This window comes from Calliphora vicina, chromosome 3, assembly GCF_958450345.1.
Source record: "Calliphora vicina chromosome 3, idCalVici1.1, whole genome shotgun sequence".
In the NCBI taxonomy this organism is placed as follows: domain Eukaryota; kingdom Metazoa; phylum Arthropoda; class Insecta; order Diptera; family Calliphoridae; genus Calliphora; species Calliphora vicina.
The window spans coordinates 40,189,137-40,210,855 of record NC_088782.1 but is presented as its reverse complement, the minus strand read 5'-3'; the positions used below and the strand labels follow the sequence as shown (position 1 = coordinate 40,210,855).

General features: G+C 31.7%; 4 protein-coding genes and 1 long non-coding RNA gene across 6 annotated transcripts; 2 read left to right on the top strand and 3 right to left on the bottom strand.

Annotated features, from left to right (window-relative positions):
- Positions 1-1,537: 1,537 nt before the first annotated feature.
- Positions 1,538-9,121, top strand: LOC135953604 (putative gustatory receptor 98a). The gene is made up of 4 exons (XM_065503561.1): positions 1,538-2,448; positions 2,519-2,595; positions 8,499-8,657; positions 8,994-9,121. Exons 1-4 carry the CDS (start codon positions 1,575-1,577, stop codon positions 9,051-9,053), a joined length of 1,170 nt encoding a protein of 389 aa, XP_065359633.1. The 5' UTR covers positions 1,538-1,574; the 3' UTR covers positions 9,054-9,121.
- Positions 9,077-9,890, bottom strand: LOC135953605 (uncharacterized). The gene is made up of 3 exons (XR_010576218.1): positions 9,852-9,890; positions 9,469-9,541; positions 9,077-9,274 (listed from the first exon to the last, which is right to left on the bottom strand). It is a non-coding gene; the product is annotated as an uncharacterized LOC135953605 (long non-coding RNA).
- A 201-nt stretch (positions 9,891-10,091) lies between these two features.
- Positions 10,092-17,207, bottom strand: Sf3b3 (splicing factor 3b subunit 3). Of its 2 annotated transcripts, XM_065505358.1 has the most exons (8): positions 17,027-17,204; positions 16,468-16,729; positions 15,820-16,185; positions 14,609-15,083; positions 14,201-14,535; positions 12,987-13,294; positions 10,658-12,663; positions 10,092-10,163 (listed from the first exon to the last, which is right to left on the bottom strand). In XM_065505358.1, exons 2-7 carry the CDS (start codon positions 16,691-16,693, stop codon positions 10,693-10,695), a joined length of 3,681 nt encoding a protein of 1,226 aa, XP_065361430.1. In that variant the 5' UTR covers positions 16,694-16,729; positions 17,027-17,204; the 3' UTR covers positions 10,092-10,163; positions 10,658-10,692. The 2 variants fall into 2 exon arrangements, 1 of the variants encoding a protein (XP_065361430.1); XR_010576281.1 differs by lacking the exons at positions 10,092-10,163; positions 10,658-12,663 and adding an exon at positions 13,639-13,854 and having other exon boundaries at positions 13,159-13,294; positions 17,027-17,207.
- Positions 17,208-18,192: 985 nt separating this feature from the next.
- On the top strand, positions 18,193-19,411 carry LOC135953387 (THUMP domain-containing protein 1 homolog). The gene has a single exon (XM_065503272.1). The coding sequence runs from the start codon at positions 18,209-18,211 to the stop codon at positions 19,190-19,192; it is 984 nt and encodes a 327-aa protein (XP_065359344.1). The 5' UTR covers positions 18,193-18,208; the 3' UTR covers positions 19,193-19,411.
- Positions 19,392-21,643, bottom strand: PMP34 (Peroxisomal Membrane Protein 34). The gene is made up of 3 exons (XM_065503273.1): positions 21,040-21,643; positions 20,919-20,979; positions 19,392-20,475 (listed from the first exon to the last, which is right to left on the bottom strand). Exons 1-3 carry the CDS (start codon positions 21,109-21,111, stop codon positions 19,637-19,639), a joined length of 972 nt encoding a protein of 323 aa, XP_065359345.1. The 5' UTR covers positions 21,112-21,643; the 3' UTR covers positions 19,392-19,636.
- Between the last annotated feature and the right edge of the window lie 76 nt (positions 21,644-21,719).

The following is a 21,719-nucleotide window of genomic DNA, read 5'->3' as shown; positions in this document are numbered from 1 at the left end:
ATATACTTTATAGGGTCGGAAAATTATATTGTGGAAATAACAAACGGAATAACAAACTTATATATACCCTTCTCACGAAGGTGAAGGTTCACTTTCCAAAACAACATATTTTTGAAAATTAATACAAACCGATTTCAAGTATGTCGTAACATGTTTCTATCTACATTGGGATTGAACTAGAAAATGGATAAATAAAAGCGGGAACACAGCACATCATCATTTTTATACACTTCACCTTCGTGAGAAGGGTATATATAAGTTTGTCATTCCGTTTATAATTTCTACACATATCTCAGCCATTTGTGGACCGATTTTGCCGATTTTAAATAACAAACTTCTCGAAAGAGTGTCTGACAGACAGACTCAGACAGACAGACGGACATGGCTTAATCGACTCCGCTATCTATAAGGATCCAGAATATATATACTTTATAGGGTCGGAAATGAAAAATGTAGAAATTACAAACGGAATGACAAACTTATATATACCCTTCTCACGAAGCTGAAGGGTATAAAAAAAATAAAATTTAAAAAACAATGCGAAAATTTTTTTTCCAAAAAATAAAAAAAATTTTGTTTACCTGAAAATATTTAAAATTTTTATTTTGAAGTATAATTTGTGAAGGGTATACAAAATTCGGCACAGCCGAATATAGCTCTGGATTCTTATAGATAGCGGAGTCGATTAAGCCATGTCTGTCTGTCTGTTGAAATCAATTTTCTGAAGACCCCAGATATCTTCGGGATCCAAATCTTCAATAATTCTGTCAGACATGCTTTCGAGAAGTTTGCTATTTAAAATCAGCAAAATCCGTCCATAAATAAATATATGGATTACTAAGTCATTAATATAGACAATATGGATATCTAATGATAGATATTTCAAAGTTCATTGCAACGATGTAGATAAGGCTATAGTAAGTTGGACCTACAATGGGTCAAAATCGGGAAAATATTTTTAAACCCGAATTTTGTTTTCATCAAAAAATTTTTTTCCAAAAAAAAAATTTAAAAACTAAAAAAAAAAAAATTTTTTAAAAAATTAAAAAACAATTTCAAAAATAAATTTTGAAAAACAATTAAATTTTGTTTACCTAAAAATATTTAAATAAAAATGTTTAAAGTATAATTTGGTGAAGGGTATATCAGATTCGGCACAGCCGAATATAGCTCTCTTACTTGTTTTTCAAATATTTTTATTTTTCCGGGAGCAAAGTACATAAATCAGAATCATACAATCCCCTTATTTTCGTAGGCTTTCTTATATTGTATTACAATTTACATAAACCTTTTGAGAATTATAAAATAATTAGTGTATTAGAAACACAACAAGTCACACACAATAAATCTTCTACGTTATATATTAAATAATAATATGTATTAACATAATAACTGTGGGATGTATGGTCACGATGTGTCCTTATTTTACAGAATATATTACCAATTTCTTTGTGCTTAATAATTGCATCAGTTATTATATGTTACACTGTAGCATAAAATTATAAATAACCAGTAATTTGAAGGACCCGCATTGCTGTTAAGATATTTCAAGTTGTTAGTAGCAAGATTCGGACATGTACAGCAACGTTAATAACAAAAGTTCAACAGTTATTTACAAAATAACTTTGCGAACAATGCGTCTACTAATGTATATGATCGGCGCTATTCCATATGAGTTTCATCATGAGCAAAACATCTCCCGGATTGTGCTAATATGGAGACTTATACACTTTACGATGGTGGTTAGCTTTTTGATATGGATTTCAATTTTACGCTTTTTGCGATTTCACGAGGTTTTGTACAAGCAAAACGATATGTTTTCAAATAGCATGGACATGATAAGCTATTCCACGCTAATTATAGTACAATTGATTGTCTATTGGGAAAATACATGGAAAGCCTATCGATATAAAGAAATATTTGATAATTTCGAATTAATACGCAATAAATTTAAGAGTGAACTTAGAAGTCTCATCGATATAGGTCGCATACGTTTATATGCCATGCTGTTGTATACTCTACTGGCGGTATATATGATTATCGTATTCTTCATTATTTTCATACGTTATGTAAAATCGTTAAATGGATTTCGTTTGATACTCCTGCAATATGGTGATACAATAATAAAGTTAAAATTAATCGAATTCACAATATTCGCCGGAATAGTTATGGCCTTTCAAATGGAATTAAATAACTATCTGTTACGCTATATGAACGAAATACGAAAAAGTCAATTCTATGAGCGGCCTGCAAAGGAAAAAGTCTTTGAAAAGTTTTATATTTTACAAGATATACATAATATTTTAGTGGTGAATGTACGCCACATTGAGGACTATTGCTGTTGGAGTCTACCCGGCATAATGTTGAAAATGTTTTTCGAATTTACGATAACTGCTTATTGGATTTATTTCAGTCTCGATTACAAAATTCCTGCAGTGTTTCAATCTTGTAAGTTTGATTTATTACATATTTAATTTTATAGATTAATGGTAATTGTAATTTGTGTTTATTTGTGCAGATGGTTATAGCGTAACTATTTTAAACTTGATCATATTATCTGTTAGCTGCAGCATTTGTGCGAAATGTGAAATTTTAGTAAGTATGAATGGTAATTAGATCATAAACAAGCATGTACTTTAGATGTTTATAAATACATGGGTACTTTCTATGGGCGTATCTATGGTAATTTTCACAAAACCAGTTAAATGCCAAATATTCGGCAGTTAATCCCAAAGATTTAACTGATGTCCGACCGATTAGTTGATAATCTTGTTTTTAACACATAAATGTTGGAAATTTATTTTATATGTACAACGACATCATATTTGTTTAGTAAAAATAATCTTATATATAAATAGGCCACACGTTTTTTTGTGGTACACTTTTAAGTATGTTATTGTCCACCAATATTGATGAAACATATATGGTTTTAAAGGTTATTTTCTCTAGATTTGCAGAAATAATTTTTTTTAAAATTCTTTCCATAAAAGTGGTAAAAAGCGTTTAAAAGTGGTCGAATTTCGGCCACCTAGTTACCATAAATTTGATTACTGTTATTTCTATTTATAAATCGAAATATCGAAAATGTGCATTTTAAAGGGCGTCTAAATTATAAGCCATCAATAACTTTTCAGCTCAACTACCGTTAAGCTTTCGTTAAGAATTAACTACAATTACCGTTACCATTGCCGCTAAAATACCGAAGCCATTGGACAAAACAGCCAAGCTTAGCTTGTGGAATATTACAACAACATACTATCGATAAAACAGACAATCCAGGACTTAAAAATATCTGCATCTAAAAATCCCAAAGAATTAGCGACTCTCCATATCAGACTTAAATATCTGCATCTGAAAATCCCAAAGGGTTAGAGATTACATTATTATTCGGCCACCCTCTATATAAGAAATATGCGACGCGATATCCTCTGTTGCTCCAGAAATGCTGTGCAGATCCAGGGGTAAGTGCTTTATCATCATGCCCATCATCGAGAACTTCTGGAATATAGGCGAACTGCCTTCTAATCTTAAAGAAGGATAAATAATCAATGTGCCCAAAAAATAACAGAATTTCAACCGACTTCAGGAGAGATCAAGCTTCAGACTTCAGACCGAATCATTCATATGTGGACCACATAAACACCCTATGAATCATTATAGAGCAATAAATAGAGATGAGAAAGCCTTTGTATCTCACATTTATAGAGCCAGAAAATTAAAATTCGTACGGGCTAGTGGATACAATTATGATATCTGCGACTCGGGAACCTAACGATATTACTTGGGTCCTCAATAGTTGGATAGATGATCTTTACTATGCTAATGACATATGTATGTATGTCTTTTAACTCACCAGCATTCCAGCATGTAGAAAAAACTAAACAATGTCCAATAATACGCGAAAAGAGCTGGCCTTGCAGTCAATAGCTCCAAAACCAAATCCATGTGCTAATTCCACTAAAAAGCAAAATAATCTATAGAAAATTAGCTATGTCCCGAAAAAGGACTTATAAGTCGTTAATGCAATTCTTTTATACTCTGATTTTGTATAACCTTCACCTTCGTGAGAAGGATATAGTGTGTAATTCCGTTTGTAATTTCCACAATATAATTTTCCGACTCTATAAAGTATATATATTCTGGATCCTTATAGATAGTGGAGTCGATTAAGCCATATCCGCGTGTCTGTCTATTGAAATCAACTATCCGGAAGCCCCCAAATAACTTACATACACGATTCATACATCAATACCTCCGAATTCTTCCGGCTTGGTATTTAAAATCGAGAAAATCGGTCCACAAATGGCTGAGATATAAGGAAAAAACCAGGACAATCTCAATTCTTGACCTATATCTGGATTACTAAGTCATTAATATAGACAATATGGATATCTAATGATAGATATTTCAATAACATTTGCAACGACGTATATAATACCATAGTAAGTTGGACCTACAATGGGTCAAAATCGGAAAAAATATTTTTTAATCCGATTTTTTTTTTGCTAAATATTAAAAAAAAAAAAAAAAATTTCCAAAAAATGAAAAAAACTACTTCGGAAAAAAAAATAAATTTAGTTTACCAAAAAATATTTAAAATTTGTATTTTGAAGTATAATTTGGTGAAGGGTATATAAGATTCGGTACAGCCGAATATAGCTCTCTTACTTCTTATCATTATAAATGATACCATGTAATAAAACTGCATTGAAAGATTTTAAAAAAAATTTAAAACCATGGATTTTAGAAAATTTTTTGGGTTTTCTTTAAAATTAGTTTAAAGGGACTTAGCTCGTTTGCACGCTAAGCTAACGATATTTTATTTTAATCAATTACATATTTCACGTCTTAGATAAATATTAAGATGTTTATCTTTAGTTTTGGAAAATCTTTTAAAATGTTCAATTTTTAACTCATCCAAATATGGCAACGTCTCAAAAATATCACCTGGCAAATCGTGCCTTGTTAAAATTGGATCCTTAAAGCGATTTTTTCCAAAACAATGTAGAATACATAACTTTTTTAAATTTGAGTTGATCTGCAATAAACGCTTGTAGTCTTCATTCACGGTAAATATGACGCCATCTACACTCAACTCAATTAAATGAGCAAACTTAGTGTCAAGCTGAAATATTATTGAACGTAGATCATACGTGTAACAGCTAATATTGAATGTCCATATGAAGTCAGCATTTAAATGAAGAAATTCAATGAATTCGTTTTCATCAAAACTTTCTGTTGGCTCCAAATTTACAATTGTGTATTTTGACCTCTCTTCCTTGACTTGTAGTTTTCTACATTTTAAATTCCAGATGTGGTTTATGATGACATATTGAAACTCGCTACAAATTTTTGTTAATATCAATTGTTTTTTTAAAGTTAAAAATTTGAAAATATTTGCAAGTAAATATGGGTTGCAAGAAATTTGATCCACAATTTCTAGCTGTTGATTTTCCATATTGGGAGACCGAAAGTAATCAAACATACGATAAGTATTAGTAAAGCGTTCTTCACAACTAATGTAATAAGACTGATTTGAAAAGGAACACGTAATATAAAATGTTTTAAAAACGCAGTAAACCTCAACTAATTTTATAGTACAGTGCAGTCTCGACTTGTGGGACAGGCTAATAAAAAAACATTAAATTAAGAAGGTATCGAATATTTAAAATCTTTTTCAAAGCTAAACAAGTAAGAAAGTATAGTCCTTTAAGTCCGACCATATAATACCCTACACCGAGTATACGAGCAAATAATGGACCGATCGCATAAAAACTTATTTTAGTTAAATTTTATCTCGATGTTAATACTTGCAAAATATTTGAGCAGGTTACAGTGATTTCCGAAAGTGAGATATGATTTATTATGGACCAATCCTCATAAAATAAGGTGGCATAATTTGTGTATATTTGAAACTTATTTGTATTAAATTTTATTTAGATACCAAAATGTATAAGACATTTATGCACGTTAAAGTGATATAGCCGGTCTTATATGGAAGCTATGACTTATTGTGGACCGATTGTCATAAAATTAGGTATGTGTATGTGGCTATCAACATTGTTAAGACATTTATGCTCGTTAAAGCGATTTTCGGAAGTGAGCTATGACTAATTATGGAGTGGATCTTCATAAAATTAGGTAACATGACTTCTTTATATATAACTCTTCTTTCAGTTTTATTTTCTAAGATTTATGATCGTTAAAGTGATTTTCGGAAGTGGGTCTTACATAGGAGATATGACTAATTATGGAACGATCGTCATACACATAAAAATGTGTCTAGATACCTATATAAACAAGAATGAAAGTATGTATAGCCCGACCATATCCTACATTTCTTATATGGTCAATTGTGAATTGATCGACATAATATTTTTAGGTGTCATTTATTTGTTCGTATACTAGCTTGACCCGGTGCGCTTCGCTACCACTGTCGTAGTAAAATAAAAAATGTGAAAGAATTTTATAAAAAATAAATGAATATAATTAATACCGTAATTTCTTGAGTAATGAAAAGGAGGCAGTGTTGTTAGCTTTTCAAGTTTCTCCAAAAAATTTCTTTTATTAAGAAAAATGAGAAGTAAAAGACAGTAAAATTTAGTTATCACTCATATTTCTGAAGGCAATTTCATATGAAACACTCAAAAAAACTGTAATTATTCACCCCTATCGGCAATAACATGTGAAATTTTGTTCCCATGAAATATCCATTTCCCTCGAAGGGAAAATTGCTATCGGGAATATCACGATGAACTTTACATTCACAATAGTTGATTTTGTTCGTAGCAGCTGTTTATTATTTACAAAATTCCATCTAAAAATTTCACAACAAGGGGAATTTTTTCACGTGAACAAAGTTGATGAACGAAAAAAGGAAAAGGGAAAATATTGCATGTGAAATATTGATTTGCAATAGGGGTGATTATATAAAAAACCCATACAATTTTAAATCAGCGGTAACTTTGTAAATAAGCATTTAATCCAGAAAAGTTACTCTTTTATGTCCTTCTTGGGACATAGCACATTTGCTATTACTTATTGAGCCCAATTATGAAAAAAAAAATTCCCCGGAAGTTTTTCCCTTCTTCGTGAGAAGGGTATATACAACATAAGTCATTCCGTTTGTAATTTCTACATTTTTCATTTCCGACCCTATAAAGTATACATATATATTCTGGATCCTTATAGATAGCGGAGTCGATTAAGCCATGTCCGTCTGTCTGTTGAAATCAATTTTCTGAAGACCCCAGATATCTTCGGGATCCAAATCTTCAATAATTCTGTCAGACATGCTTTCGAGAAGTTTGCTATTTAAAATCAGCAAAATCGGTTGAGATATAAGGAAAAAACCAGGACAACCTCGATTTTTGACCCATATCTTGATTACTAAGTCATTAATATAGACAATATGGATATCTAATGATAGATATTTCAAAGACCTTTGCAACAACGTATATAAGACCATAGTAAGTTGGACATACAATGGGTCAAAATCGGAAAAATATTTTTTAAACTGAATTTTTTTTTCAACAAAAAAAAAAATTTTAAAATTTAACAAAAAATTAAAATAACAACTTTGGAAAAAAAATTAATTTTGTTTACCTAAAAATATTTAAAATTTGTATTTTGAAGTATAATTTGGTGAAGGGTATATAAGAATCGGCACAGCCGAATATAGCTCTCTTGTTTTTAACATTGAATTTCAATAGAAATGGGGAAAGGGAAAAAATTCCCGGGGAATTTTTGGCGGAAACTAAAATAAACTCAAACAAATAAATTACTCAAAATAATACATAGGAGAGTTTCCGCTCTATGTCTATTCTCTATGACCAAAGATAAATACACATAAATTGGCGAATCGGCGAGTTTTTTAAAAATATATGTATGTATGTACGTTTTTTTATTTATAAAATAAGTATGTGTGAAAATTGCGGCGGCCACATGACCGAAATCATATTAAAACGTTAATGCCATAAAATTATCTAAATAATAAAGCCAAAAACGTTTTTCTCTGTTTTATTTCAACTTAAAGTTCTTAACCTCTATAAAAAACACTCTTATTGTAACAAAAAAAATACAGTGCACTGGCGACAATATGAACTAATTAAAATCAGGCAAGATTGTTCATATTTGCGAATGGCATCTAATTCCCATCTACAAACACTTTTCCAACACAAACAGCTAGGGAAATCCCCAAATTAGTATGCAGTTGAATTAGAATTTACCACTACCCTGTTGACTTAGATAAAAAAACAAAAATAAGATGTTCATTAAAGGTTTTGCACTAAGTTCATATTTTAGAGTAGCCAAGGAAGTAAAAATGTTCATATTATCGCGACTGCACTGTACATGTAAAATTTCCACTCAAAGTACTTGCTTGTATTATAAAAACAGCACATACAATTGGTTAAGACTGCGAATTGAAAATGGTTTATGAATTTTACGACGTGCGACTTAATTCTGTTCCTAGCATAATTTTAATTTGTTTATTTAAGGATAAACAATTGGCGAATATGGTTCATATGATAAAACACGAACGCTTTGATCCGTTTTTAAATGCTTGTTTAAACGAAATATCATTGCAATTGTTGCATCAAAAACTCTACTTTACTGCTGGTGGATTCGTTGATGTGAATTATATATTTTTGGGAAAGGTAGGTGGTAAAAATGGAAAGGTACATTTCACATTGTTGAAATATTTGACGAAAAATGCGTAAGCACTAAAAAATTCATCATTCCTTTGAACAAATATTTATTTTAATAAACAAGTTTCAGTTTAGAAAATATCACAATACTAGCACATTATTATATTGTTGGACGTTGTTTGCTCTAATCAAATTAACATTAACATTTGTTGGAAATAGTTACGTTTTTCGTCAAATAGATGGTCATTGTGGACGTACCTTAACAGAAAGTAGAAAATATATTTTTTTCGATTCCAGAATCCAATAGTAATATTATTAAATTAATCTTTTTCTATTAATTTTTAGTATATATTTTCAGCTGTTTGTTACATAGTAATTTTAATCCAATTTCACATGTCCGTATAATAATATAAAGGAAAAACAAAACATTTTCAATATCAAGTATGTAGTAGTTGAATTTTTATTACACATAGTACATAAATTAAATACCACATTTAAATCTAAAGTTAATACTATAAAACTAAAAATTACATTATGATTTTAGTTATGAATTGGCAGTAATGTGTATGGTTGTATTGAATCATGAACAATTTACAATAGAAGAGTTTTCTGGAGATAGAAATAAACTGCAAAAGAAGAGAAAAAAATAATACGATTAATTAAATTTGAAATGTGTAAATGGAAATAAAGTAAAATAAAATATTTATAATCAGCTACGAATTTTTTAATCAAAATAGTTTTCATAGTCTAACATATTTTGTAGTACATCACGTTGTTTTTTTTTTAATACCAAAAAGGTCAATTATAAACAAATATTTACCTTTTTTTATTGGAAATGCTGATGTATTACAATGAGGCAACGTACAATTGAGTTACATTAATGTGAATGAAGCCTAAAAGAAAAGAAAGAAATATAGGTATTATAGTATTTTTCGTATAACAATAATCTAAATGATTTAAACTTTTTAAACAATATTTTAATCAGTTTTTATTAAAGTTTTACACAAATCATGGTTAAATTCATAGGTGTCCCAAGGTAAAATCATTGGTCATCATTAAAATATGTGTTTAAAAAGTTTTTGTTGCAAGAAGCTGAAGAAATTATTAATTAAACATTTTTATTGAATTCATAGTTGATATGAATGTAGAAAAATGTAAAAATTATAAATTTCTAATGAAAAAAAAAAATTGTTTAAAACTCACCTTTCATTGAAATTTTGAATATGATATACAGCATAATCCAAATCCGCTAAAAAATCTGCAATGATAATAAAAAAAATCATAAACCATTAATTTAGATATATACATTTATCATAAATAAAACTAAATTTAATTCACATATTAATCAGTAATTAGTTATAATCAATGTAAAAATTCTTTAGTCTAACATATTAATAAAAACATCATTTTAATGTGTAGCTATAAGTAAAAACCATAAATCAACAATTTTGGATCTTCTATCCTTGGTTTTCTAACATACTACAAGTTAAAACTACAAGTACGTACACAAATAAGCTGAAAAGGAGAAACAAATAAATTATATTATTAAAATGATCATAATTTATTATTTTAATTTTACATCAAAGAAATTAGCTAAGCGATATGTTTTGTTGTCAGTTTTAAAACATTTTACACGAATCATAGAACAACTCATAGGTGTCCCAAGGTAAATACTTTAGTCATCACAAAATAAACAACAGCTACACATTGGAATTGGGTCATTCATAAACAACTAAGACAAGCTAGTGACAGTTGCTCAACAACAACAACAGACATTTATTTGTTTAGTGTTAGAATGACCCTTTTTATTCCCTTTACCTTTATCATGAGTGAAAAATATTCAGCCCAATTATGAATAAAAATTCCCCGGGAGTTTTTTCCCTTTTCTCATTTTTCCCATTCAAATACAATGTGAAAAACTCCCAGGGAATTTATTATTCATAATTGGGCTGATTATATTACCGCTCACTCATGTTGAAGGTTATAATTATGTTTTTTTTTTAACTTACCTTAACAATATATAATTACACCACTCCAACTTCCCTTAGAAAGCATAGCGCGTTCTAATGTCTTCCAATTTCTTGCAAACTTGATTTGGAGTACGGAACATATCGGCCGCAATAGATTTTTGCTTAGACGGATCTATGGATAAATACTGTTCGCACAGATCACCATCAATTACATTCTTGACCGGATAGTAAGCACTACGATAGCTGAGATGATCTCGGCCACACAACGGAGGATTCTCATTGCGCATGTGCATTTCAAGATGTTGGAAAAAATCGAAATCCTCGCGACTTGTAAAGGGTACAAATGCACCAACTGTACCACTAAGAGTGGTATAAATCATGGCCTCCGAACCACCCGGTATAAGGGTGGACTTTTGCAGCGACATTAAGATCTCACCAACGTGAAAGGTTGAAATGTTTTCGGCTTTTTGAGAAGCGCCCGAAAGGAGACCGCGATCCCATAAGGATTTTGTGCCTGTCGGATCTTCGTCTACATCGTCCGTCACGGAATGTGGTAAACGTTGTATGCTCATGTTGCCAAACTTATCACCGATTGCTATGGTATCATAATCCAACAGTGTTGTAGCTGTCACCCATCTGGGATGTGTATCGTCGGCAAATATGATCAGTTGATTTTCTGCCCTTTTGTAGCGTATAAAGAATATAGATTCTTGAACATCTGAGGCATAAACGCGATGACCCATGGCCTGTATGTTGACAATTTGATAGGGTATATGTTTATTTTCACATTTCCGTAAAAGTTTTTTCTTGCCCAAATCATAAATTCGCAAAATTCGACCACAACCGGCCAACAGACGACCTTGAAAACCACAAAGTGCTCCAGGTACTTCTTCCAGTTCGGTCCGATGCATGAAATCCAATTGGGAACAGGTGGGATCGATTTTGTAAATATCAATGAAACCACCATTGGTAATGCGAGGATTCAACAGCAGTTCTTTAGCTATACCCACTGCTAAATAGTAGCGACCATCTTGGGCCACAGAAAACTTCAAAATAGCCATCGACATAATGGCTTCATTTTGAGTTAAAGGTATCTTAAACAGAGTTTGCCCCTGAATGGGATCTAGAGCCCTTATTTGAGAGGCCCACAAGCCTACACCAGCCTTTGGCGCAGAAAATATATCTTCGGGTAAGACTTCATTTATAAATGCATTAGCCATTTCGTTGGCCAACTCTCGCTCTTCATCACCAGCTGCCATTCGCATTTCTTCAGCCATCTGTTGCTTACGGGCATTTTTAGTTTCCTCCGTGTATGCATTATGATCCGTTTCGGCAATAATCATGCGGCCTGTATCAGGATGTATGACAAATGTTCTTGGTGTATATTCTAAACCAAATGAAACTTGGTTAAACACGGCACCAAGTTTTTCCAAAGCTAAAATACGAAGTGTATTTGTTGAAATGGCCACAATGCCTTCACTACACTGTTCACTCGAAAAACCAGAAGCATATTCCAAGGTCTCATAGGATAGGGGTGTTAAATGGAAACGATTTTGATAATAGTACGACAGCCAGGAACGACTGGACATTGCCAATACTGCTTCTGAGCCTTGCATACGAATACGGAATAGTTTAACTGGTCTTGAGCCCAAATAACGAGTACGCGTATCTGCCAAATCTCCTGTGACAGGATCCAAAACTGTACGCAACAATACACCGTTGCTGAGACCAATATTCAAGTATATGGTGCCACCCTTTGAGGCAACATTAGTGCGTTCGTTTGGTTCATCATTGGCACTCGTTGAGCTTTCCGTGTGACCCATTTCAACTAAGCACAGAGATTCTGCTGGTGAGGGTAATGCCTGCATGGAACAGGGTGTTAAACAGTCATTGGGATCTAGCGAAATAATGCGCACAGTATTGTCAGATAAACCAACGGCTAAGAACCAGGAACGTTGTTCACCTTCGGGAACAGTACCCAAGGCCATGCACATTATTTCAGCTGGCATTTCAGAGCGTTCAGTATATTCATTGAGTTCGCCAGTCTACAAGAAAAAAAACAAAATTATTAGTATTTTGAAAATAAAAAAACGTCAAGAAAATATATATAAAAAAATATTAAGAAAAAAATAAAACTCAGCACTGCAGGACACATAGTGTCTCAACACGATTGTTCTTTATGGTGTTTGTGTCATCAGGGTAATATTTTTCTTTTTAATTGATGAAAAAATAAACACAATATGCAAAGTTCATACATATTTGTAAATCAACCAAAACTAAATTACTTTGATATACTTTTTTTTTACAAATTCGAATTTTGCATATCTGTTGTGTAGCTTTATTAAATTATATATAAAAATATACTTACAGCATCCATTTCAAAATAGACCAATTCACGACCCGACAATGTTATAACAACCTGCCTTTGATTGACGGCACATTTGGTTATAGATTTTTTGCCGGGAGCTCGCCATTCATTAACACGTTTATCAGAACGTATGTGACGTATACCATCGGGATATACCTGCACTAGAGCGTCTTCGCCCAACGAAGCGCAACACAAAGTGGGTGTGGTACCCAGAAAACCGCTATCGGTTACTTCCTCTACTGTTTCGCCAATACTCAATACCAATGTAGCATTTACAAATGATACTATAATATAGGCATCAAATTCATCTATAGAATAGGGAAAGAATAAAAGACGAAAAAGAAAGAAATACATTTTAATTACACATTCTTACAAACTCTCAAAATAAAAGGTTCTTGGTTAAGAGGAACATTATTGTTTTTGAATATAATCAGATATCAAAGTTAAAATCAAAGAAATTCAGCTGAAACACGGTGATAAATCACATCATTTATAATCAAAAACAGTTTATGCTCTCTCTCACTCCATTATCATGTTAGTATAATATCGCTTATATATAGTGTAGTATCTGTGCCTGTATCTTGTTTTTTGCACAGCTTATATCTGAATTAATGTTAATTTTTTTTTTAATTTTATGGAAATGTTGCCTTACCTATATTTGAGTAACTGGTTTAAATATATTTTTGATTTAATATAAAGAAGTAGTAGAGAGGGAAGTTTTGATTTGTGTGTGCAAACAACTCTTTTAAACACTAGACACACTCTTGTGTGTACGTGTGTCTGTGGGTTGGGGTTTAATTTTGCATTTATTTGCATTTTTAATCTCAAAACCACTCGGCTTTTATTCAGCACACAAGAGTTCAAGCGCCTGAAATAATAAAAAGAACTGGTGTTTGATTCCTTTTTTTGCACAAAATATGATGCTTTTTTTGTATTGATAGTAGAAAAAAAAAATATGGATTTTTATGATAAAATTAAAAATCACCAGTTTTTATTAAACAAATTGTACACAGCCAGAGGAGAGTGTAATATGATATAGAACGAGTATTATAAAAGTTATAACGACACCAAACAAATATAGGCACAAAATGCAAACAAATTGGAAATTAGAATAAGTTACATTTCAAATTGTTTGCATTTTCTTAATATATGTATGTATATTATAGACTGCCAGTCAAATCAAATTTATTTTTTAGATATAAAAAAAGACTTACCATCAACACGTTTTTTAACTGTCCATACGGCATTTGGATTACCAGGTAGTTCAGAAACAGCCATCTCAGATACTTCTAAACCGTGGCGTAGCACACGCAAAGAAGATCTGGGACCACGACCACATAAAACATATAATTGGGGAGTATCTTCGTTGGCCAAGTCAGCAACTTGTGATGATATAATGGGCGAAAATGAGGGCATTTCATCTACCATAACCAAATTCTTCAAAGGTCTGGGAGCAAAGAAAAACGTTTCACCCTCCTCCAAGGGCATAGCCGAACTAAATTCTGGTTCGTCATCATCATCGCCCAAATGAGCAATTTGATACAAGTAACTATACAAAAGAAAAACATAATCTAATTAAATCTCTGTAATATGAGACATTTCTTAAAAAAAAAAATACTTACTGGTTGCCAAATTCGCATGCAACAAATAGAAATCCAGTCTTTAAAACACACATAGAGACGGCTGGTGGTACTGTATCGAAATATTTCAATTTTATTTCAGACACTACATCGTCATCTGTCTCCAAAGTTACTTTGAATATGTCTCCCTGTTCGGTTTGAACCAAAAAGAAATACATGCTCTTTGTACGATGTGTAGCAGAACATATGAATATCATGCCACGTTCTGGATCATCTAAATCATTGCGACGACGGGGTATAGGACAACGTATATCGTGTTGATCACCCAAATTTTTGTAGGTCAAATAGTTTTCGGAGCAAATTAGTACGCCTGAAGGCCCATCATTGCCGCCGGGTACAGAAATTAGGAAATTTGCGTGTTCCTCCAACGGCTCCGAGTATTTACGTACCACATGATTTAGACCCAAATCCAATTCATAAAATGTCAGCGTTTGTTGTGTACGTTCAGCAGCATCGCCTAAAAAAAACAAAGAAATAAAGTTTAAATAAGTATATTTTCTAATTAATAAAAATGTTCACGTAAATTAACCCTGCACTATTATTTCCTAAGAGTTCATTTTTGTAGTAATATATTAATCTTTGAGGAATATTTAGAGATCATTTCATCTCAGCTAATTTTAATGAATATGATCAGTTAATATTTTGTCGAAAACTTATGAAGAGAGTAATTTAGCTATAAAACTCTAATTTCTATTTTGATAATACTGGGAAATTAATATTAATATTGTAAGCGACATATCAGTGAAGTATTTGCAAAGAATTGAATACAAATACCAATGGTTCAGAAGCTTTGCAGACACATTTATCTTGCACTTAGCCAAAGTCAATGATTGGTAAATAATCCAAAAAACTGGCATGTCTAGTAAGTGCAATATTGTAATACCAAACAGAAAAAAGTTCCGTCGCAGAATTTATACAAATGAAAGTACTCTATATATGCTATTAAAATGTAAATACCTATTAATTTGATTTTCCCTATTATAATTCATATTGAAAGTTTTTAAAATTAAAATGTAAGCAACATATCAGTGAAGTATTTGCAAAGAATTGAATACAAATACCAATGGTTCAGATGCTTAGTATAGTTTATCTTGCACTTAGCCAAAGTCAATAAATAGGTAAGTGATCCTTAAATCCGACATGTCTAATAAGTGCAATTAATAATCAATCGTTTAATTTAAATGAAATCTTACCTGATGGATCATTATCAGCCTCTTCGTAATCAATTTCCAAACAAGCAAACATGGGATTATCAAATCCTACATCAACTCCTACCATGTGGTATGTGAATGTATTTGATTTGTGTGCTTCTAGTGGCGACGAAATAGTCAAACGTGCTTGGGCATCTCTATTGAGAATATAGGCTAACTTTTGTTTTTCTACAGCTCCAATCATAACAGCACGACCTTTTGGATCTATTGCCAAGTATTGGCCCGGTACTATACGGCGACATCCTGATTTACCAAAGGTTTCTTGATGCACCTTATCCAAACAGTTTTTAGATGGATTATATTCCAAAATTACAATGCGACCAGAATCAGTTCCCACAACAATATAGTCTAAAATTCAATTATAAAAATTTGGAAAATTATAATCTGAACTTTGTTCGGTCAATTGATAAAATATTTATACATATGTATAATAATTTGTATCTCGAAGTTTCAGTTCAATATGATATTAAATGAATCACATCAAATGCGACGCCAAGATTTCATATATTATCTAGCACTTAGTCGTTTTTATAAAGACTTACTGAAATTCCAGAATTTACTATGAAATCTCAATAGGGATTTGTGCTTAAATAATAGACTCTTCTACACAGTCGAGGATAAACTGCTTACCTTTAGTGCCACCAGTTAAACGGAATGACATCAAAGATCTAACACATCCAAATACCTCAGTCGACAGTACGGTATGTACTTTGCCGGTATTCGAATCAGGCCTAACAAGTTCCAATGACTTGCCACGTGATATTAAAACTTCTTGCTGTTTGCTGCCCGAAAAATTTCCATGGACAGCATGTGTAATGCCAGTGGCTTTTTGTAGAGTCAGATTATATAAATACATTCTGTTTTTTTTTCTTATTCAATTCTATAAAGCAATCTGCAATTGACAAATACCGAAAAATTTAAGGTTAGAACTGAAAACAACTCTATATTTCTAGGTTAAGATATATATTTTTTATTAAAAATTTGTCCTGTCCTCGTAATTCCATGGTGATAGTAGTGCAGATGAGCTTCAGTATCACCTAACGATGCAAATGAACAGTATTTAATATTGCACGTCAAAAATTGCGACCAAAGCATAGAGATTTCTATGACCCTGGAGATACATCGTGCATAATTTCATTTACTATATAAAATACTACCAATAACTACTTCATTGAATTGTGTATATTACCTTTATCCTATTTCAAGAGTCATTAATCTTTCGAAAAACTAGGATGCTTGCAGATTAAAATAGTCTTTTATCAGGGACTGTACAATTGCTTAGCGCTTTTTTATAACGCTACGCCATCTTGGTACCAAAATTTCCTTAAAGAAATATTAGATGATTCTGCTTTGCCGGTTGAGAATAAAGTGAATGCACACTGGAAATTTTTCGTTCAATTCTTGTAAATGATTTACAGCCAACTTCGTTCAAATAGATAAATAAACTACAGCCAACTTCACTATCGTTAATTTATAGTCTGGTAATTTGCCAATGGCAACACTAATTTCAGATAATTTGAAAACTTTCACATTTGGCAAGAATGTATGTATAACCCATTCAGCAGAAATTATATTCAGCACAATATACTATTGTCATCAATGTATTTTTATTATGGAACTAATAAATAAATAATAAAAATCATAAATTATATTCGTGTCCACAACTGCGATTTACACTGATATAATATAAAAGAAAATGTTAATAGAATAAATAAATTTAATGGAACAATTTAATGATGACGATTGGGATGATGAAACCAAAATTTGTATTGCGCCCCGCTATCACGCATTGGAGTCTGTCATTTCTGTCCAAAGAGAGTTCAGGCGCACATTTGGCGTTAACAAATTTGCTAAGCGTGGGACAGTCACAAGACTGTTCTTTCATCGAGATACCAACAAACAAAAGTATACTACCGTAACTCAGGCACTTTCCAATCGACATTTACGATTTAACTTTAAGAATACCATTTTTTCGTTCACTTCTGTAGGTTTACGAAATTTAAAAACAAACTGTAAAATAGGCTCTTTATTCGGACCCATATACCACAAATATTACACGCATAAATAACAATTTGATATTTTCTATTTTTTTTATCTCGGCATTCAGTCGTAGTCTCCGAAAATCTAACTTTTTGAAATTATATAAATATATAATAATAATTTTATACTAAATAATATATTTATGTATAAATAGTGTATATTTGTTAACCATGTCCGGTATTGAACACGATTTTCGTAATTTCTGTTGTAGAACCCATTTATTTCTTGGAATACACATAAATTTCCACCTGGCAATGCTTTTTTCATATGTTCAAGAAATAACAAAACATTCCAACCTCACTTTTAAAATTCACACAAAATAAAATAAAAAATGAGTGCACCACCGGCAAAAAAACAAAAATTTCAATATAAAAAGAAATTCTATCAGTCCAATAGAAAGCAATACTTGGAAGTCGGTCATAAAGGTTTCCTAGCTACCTGCAATTTTAATGAAAAAGACTGTGTACGGGAATGTTATAATATTCTAAATCAGTATGCCAACGAATTGTATGGCCCGGAAGAAGATGACCATAAAGATGTGGATGCTGAGAAGTCTCAGCAAAGCGCAGAAGAGCCAGCTAATGAAGACATAGCTGATGAGTTACAAAAGCAAATCAATGCAACACAATTGAAAACAAAATCTTCAGCCAAACGTCGCTTTCAAGTAGTTGATACGGGAGCTTCAAATTGCGTCTTCATTAAAACAACCCTTGATGATCCTGTAGCAATTGGAGGGCATATTGTCAAGGACATAGCGGAGACAAAACAACAAAAAACACGGCATTTGCTACGTTTAGTGCCCATAGATGCCGTGTGCAAAGCCAACGATAAAGATATTGTAAATACCGCAGGACAATTATGTGACAAGTATTTCCTCAAGGAACCTACAACATTTTCCATAGTATTTAATAAAAGATTTAATAACGACATAAATCGTGACCAAATGATACGAGAGATAGCGGACTTAATACACGCCAAAAATATTAAAAACAAAGTCGATTTGAAACATGCTAAGAGATCATTGGTGGTGGAAGTTATTAAGGGTTTATGTTGCCTTACAGTCGTGGATGATTATATGGCAATGAAAAAATACAATTTAGTTGAATTAGCTAGAGTTAATCAGGAATATAATAAGGAAGATAACAAAACTGAGAAGGAAAATAATGATAAGGAGTCGGAGACCACAAATAAAAGCATGGAGAAGAAAAATGAAGTTGTTGCTACCACGCTGGAAGAGAATGACAATAAATCGACGGAGCCGGAAATTGAAAATAATTTATCTAGTGTAAGCGAAGATAATGTAAATAAAACTTAAACAAAATCTGAATTGCTTAGTTTTTATGGGTTTATACCTATTCCGATATACATATATCTGAAAACGTTAGTTTTAGGCAGTATTATATAAATAATACTTAAAATTAAATCTAATGTAGGAATAGTAATCCAGAATTTATCTATTTTTAGATATAACAGAATCTGGTTAAATAATCCAAATAAAATTCTGAACAAATAAATTTTATATTTTCAAAACTAAGATTAATGTTTATTATTTCTTTCTCAATAAATTATTTTTCGTTATCAATTAAAAAAAAATACGAAATGCTTTAAATTTTTAAACATTTACTAATGTTTGAAGTTACATATGTACATACACATGTAAGTTTAATAGTAAATCTATTGGAATGTACAACATTCCCATCCGTAACCTTATTATTATTGACTAAAATTTCTTCAACCACTTCCAGGGGCATTATTATTTTTACATAACTTTGGCAGGGGTTTTTTTAAGGAGTAGACCAACGGTATTATTAATTTTCTCGTACGCCATAAACATTAAGGCGGCTGTTAAGACAGTTTGTAAAATTTTTGCCTCCATGCCACGGAATAGCCCTCTAAAGCCTTGATGTTTAATTATATCCAGTATCATTTGAATCATGCCAATTTCCTGTGTACCAGCAGCTTGTTTTGAGGTTGAAGGACCACTGCCATGCTTCGAACGATGTCTTTGTTTTGTTTGTACCAATTGCAGTGGATAGGTTAACACCGTTGCAAAAGCTTTAGCTGCAGCACCAATTAAGAAATATCCTAAACTGGAAATTTCCGTTCTACCGGAAAACTTAATTAAATTTCGCTTTAAAAGCTCGTACATCATAAACTGTAATGAAGGATTTGACACTAGGATCAACGATGGTATTGTACCAGACCATAAACCCTTAACGCCTTCTGTTTTAGCTACATACTGTAAACCGGAGAGAAGACTTTTGTAGTATTTATTTACTTCATCCGAAGTGCCGGCCACATCACGCATACGGCATCTGGTATTAACAACCCAAAATGGTGTGGTTGAAAAAACGTTAATGATGCCAGCTATGGCGCCCAACATTAAATCCTTTAGGGCACTTTGTTGTTTTTTATCACCACCGCTGGTTATTGCCTTTAAAGTGTGGAACGTGTAGAAGTAGACAAAGTTTGAAATGCATAAACTTTGTAAAACCGGTCCCAAACCACGATATAACGATTGGAATCCTTCGCCCAATACAATTTCCTTGATGACTTTCATGGTACTGCGTGCCTCTCCGGTTTTATCGGGATCTTCCACTGAAAAAGCGTAAATGTTAAAACTTGAATTAAATTGTTTATTATTAAAGGTAAAATAAATCTTTAATTTTTAAGCCGATAGTCCGATTTTTATAAAGTTTACCATGGCCATAGAAGAGGTGTTATTGAATTTAAGTTTGGATTTTGACTTTAATGTCCAAAATTTTTTTTTTAAATATTTACAGAGTTTACTTCATTTAAAATAAAAAAAATCTAAAATTTGTATTACTGCGAGGACCACATGCCTCCAAAATAGACCTTGTTTAAGTACATTTCAACTTTAAGACAATTAGAACCTGATTTGTAGATTTCAATAAATTCTTAAATACTTTAGAACGGTAATTTTAATCAAAATTGTCTTTATAACAGTAACATATCTTGAGACTCCGCAGAGATTTTGATTAAAAAAGAGGGAATTTTGGTACTTGCACTCATAAACTTACATTGTAAACGGGAACGTACGGTATCCAATGGATAAAAGGTTGACATAGCTATGCAGCCACCCTATAAATTAAATTTAATTAATAAGTATGTATTTAGATAAATATGTAAATCTGTACTTACAGCAGCTCCAGATACAGCATGTACCCATGATTCATATGTAAATACTTGACTTAATTTCGAAGAAGCCACCATTATTTATAATTCCTTTGTTTAATATACAAATTTATATTATTTCTTACTGTAATATTTACAGTACAAAGTTCAACTTTGAACTTTCAATAATTTATTTATTCCCCGGACATTCGCCACACACAATAGCTAGAGACAATTTTTATGGGTATAGTATAAACAAAAGAAAGTTCTTCCAAACACCTTAACGTTAGTTATACAAATGATCAATTTTTTTTTGTATTTACTCTTTAAATTTTAATACCAAGTCTTCATTAATAATCAATTTTTACTGTATTTTATGTTGGTGTGGAAGTTCTTTTGCAATCGTTCAGCATTGATTAGGTATATTTTGGAGAATAGATTAGAATTGATTTCTCATAGCCGGCATACATGGATTGTTGTTCTTCACGAAATGTGTAGATATTTTGTTGTATGTTTCCAGTGGTATGTTTTATAACAATTATATTTATGGTAATTTATGAAAATTTAATTAAAAATTTTATTGTGTGTATATAAATTGCGAATAGAATTGTAATTGGCATACAGAAATACACAAATGAGCATTTACAAGGTAACACCAGTTTTATACCAACAACAATAGACTACAATAACAACAGGCATTATGTATT

Excerpts from the sequence above, each read along its gene's own strand:
- LOC135953387 (XM_065503272.1), top strand. The coding sequence starts at position 18,209 with ATGAGTGCACCACCGGCAAAAAAACAAAAATTTCAATATAAAAAGAAA.
- Sf3b3 (XM_065505358.1), bottom strand. The coding sequence starts at position 16,693 with ATGTATTTATATAATCTGACTCTACAAAAAGCCACTGGCATTACACAT. Across the intron at positions 15,084-15,819 it reads GGCTGATAATGATCCATCAG|GCGATGCTGCTGAACGTACA; the intron begins GTAAGATTTCAT and ends TGTTTTTTTTAG. Across the intron at positions 13,295-14,200 it reads AGTTAAAAAACGTGTTGATG|ATGAATTTGATGCCTATATT; the intron begins GTAAGTCTTTTT and ends CCTATTCTATAG.
- LOC135953604 (XM_065503561.1), top strand. The coding sequence starts at position 1,575 with ATGTACAGCAACGTTAATAACAAAAGTTCAACAGTTATTTACAAAATA. Across the intron at positions 2,449-2,518 it reads TCCTGCAGTGTTTCAATCTT|ATGGTTATAGCGTAACTATT; the intron begins GTAAGTTTGATT and ends TTATTTGTGCAG. Across the intron at positions 2,596-8,498 it reads GTGCGAAATGTGAAATTTTA|GATAAACAATTGGCGAATAT; the intron begins GTAAGTATGAAT and ends TGTTTATTTAAG.
- PMP34 (XM_065503273.1), bottom strand. The coding sequence starts at position 21,111 with ATGGTGGCTTCTTCGAAATTAAGTCAAGTATTTACATATGAATCATGG. Across the intron at positions 20,980-21,039 it reads ATGCTGTATCTGGAGCTGCT|GGTGGCTGCATAGCTATGTC; the intron begins GTAAGTACAGAT and ends TTTAATTTATAG. Across the intron at positions 20,476-20,918 it reads CGTACGTTCCCGTTTACAAT|TGGAAGATCCCGATAAAACC; the intron begins GTAAGTTTATGA and ends ACGCTTTTTCAG.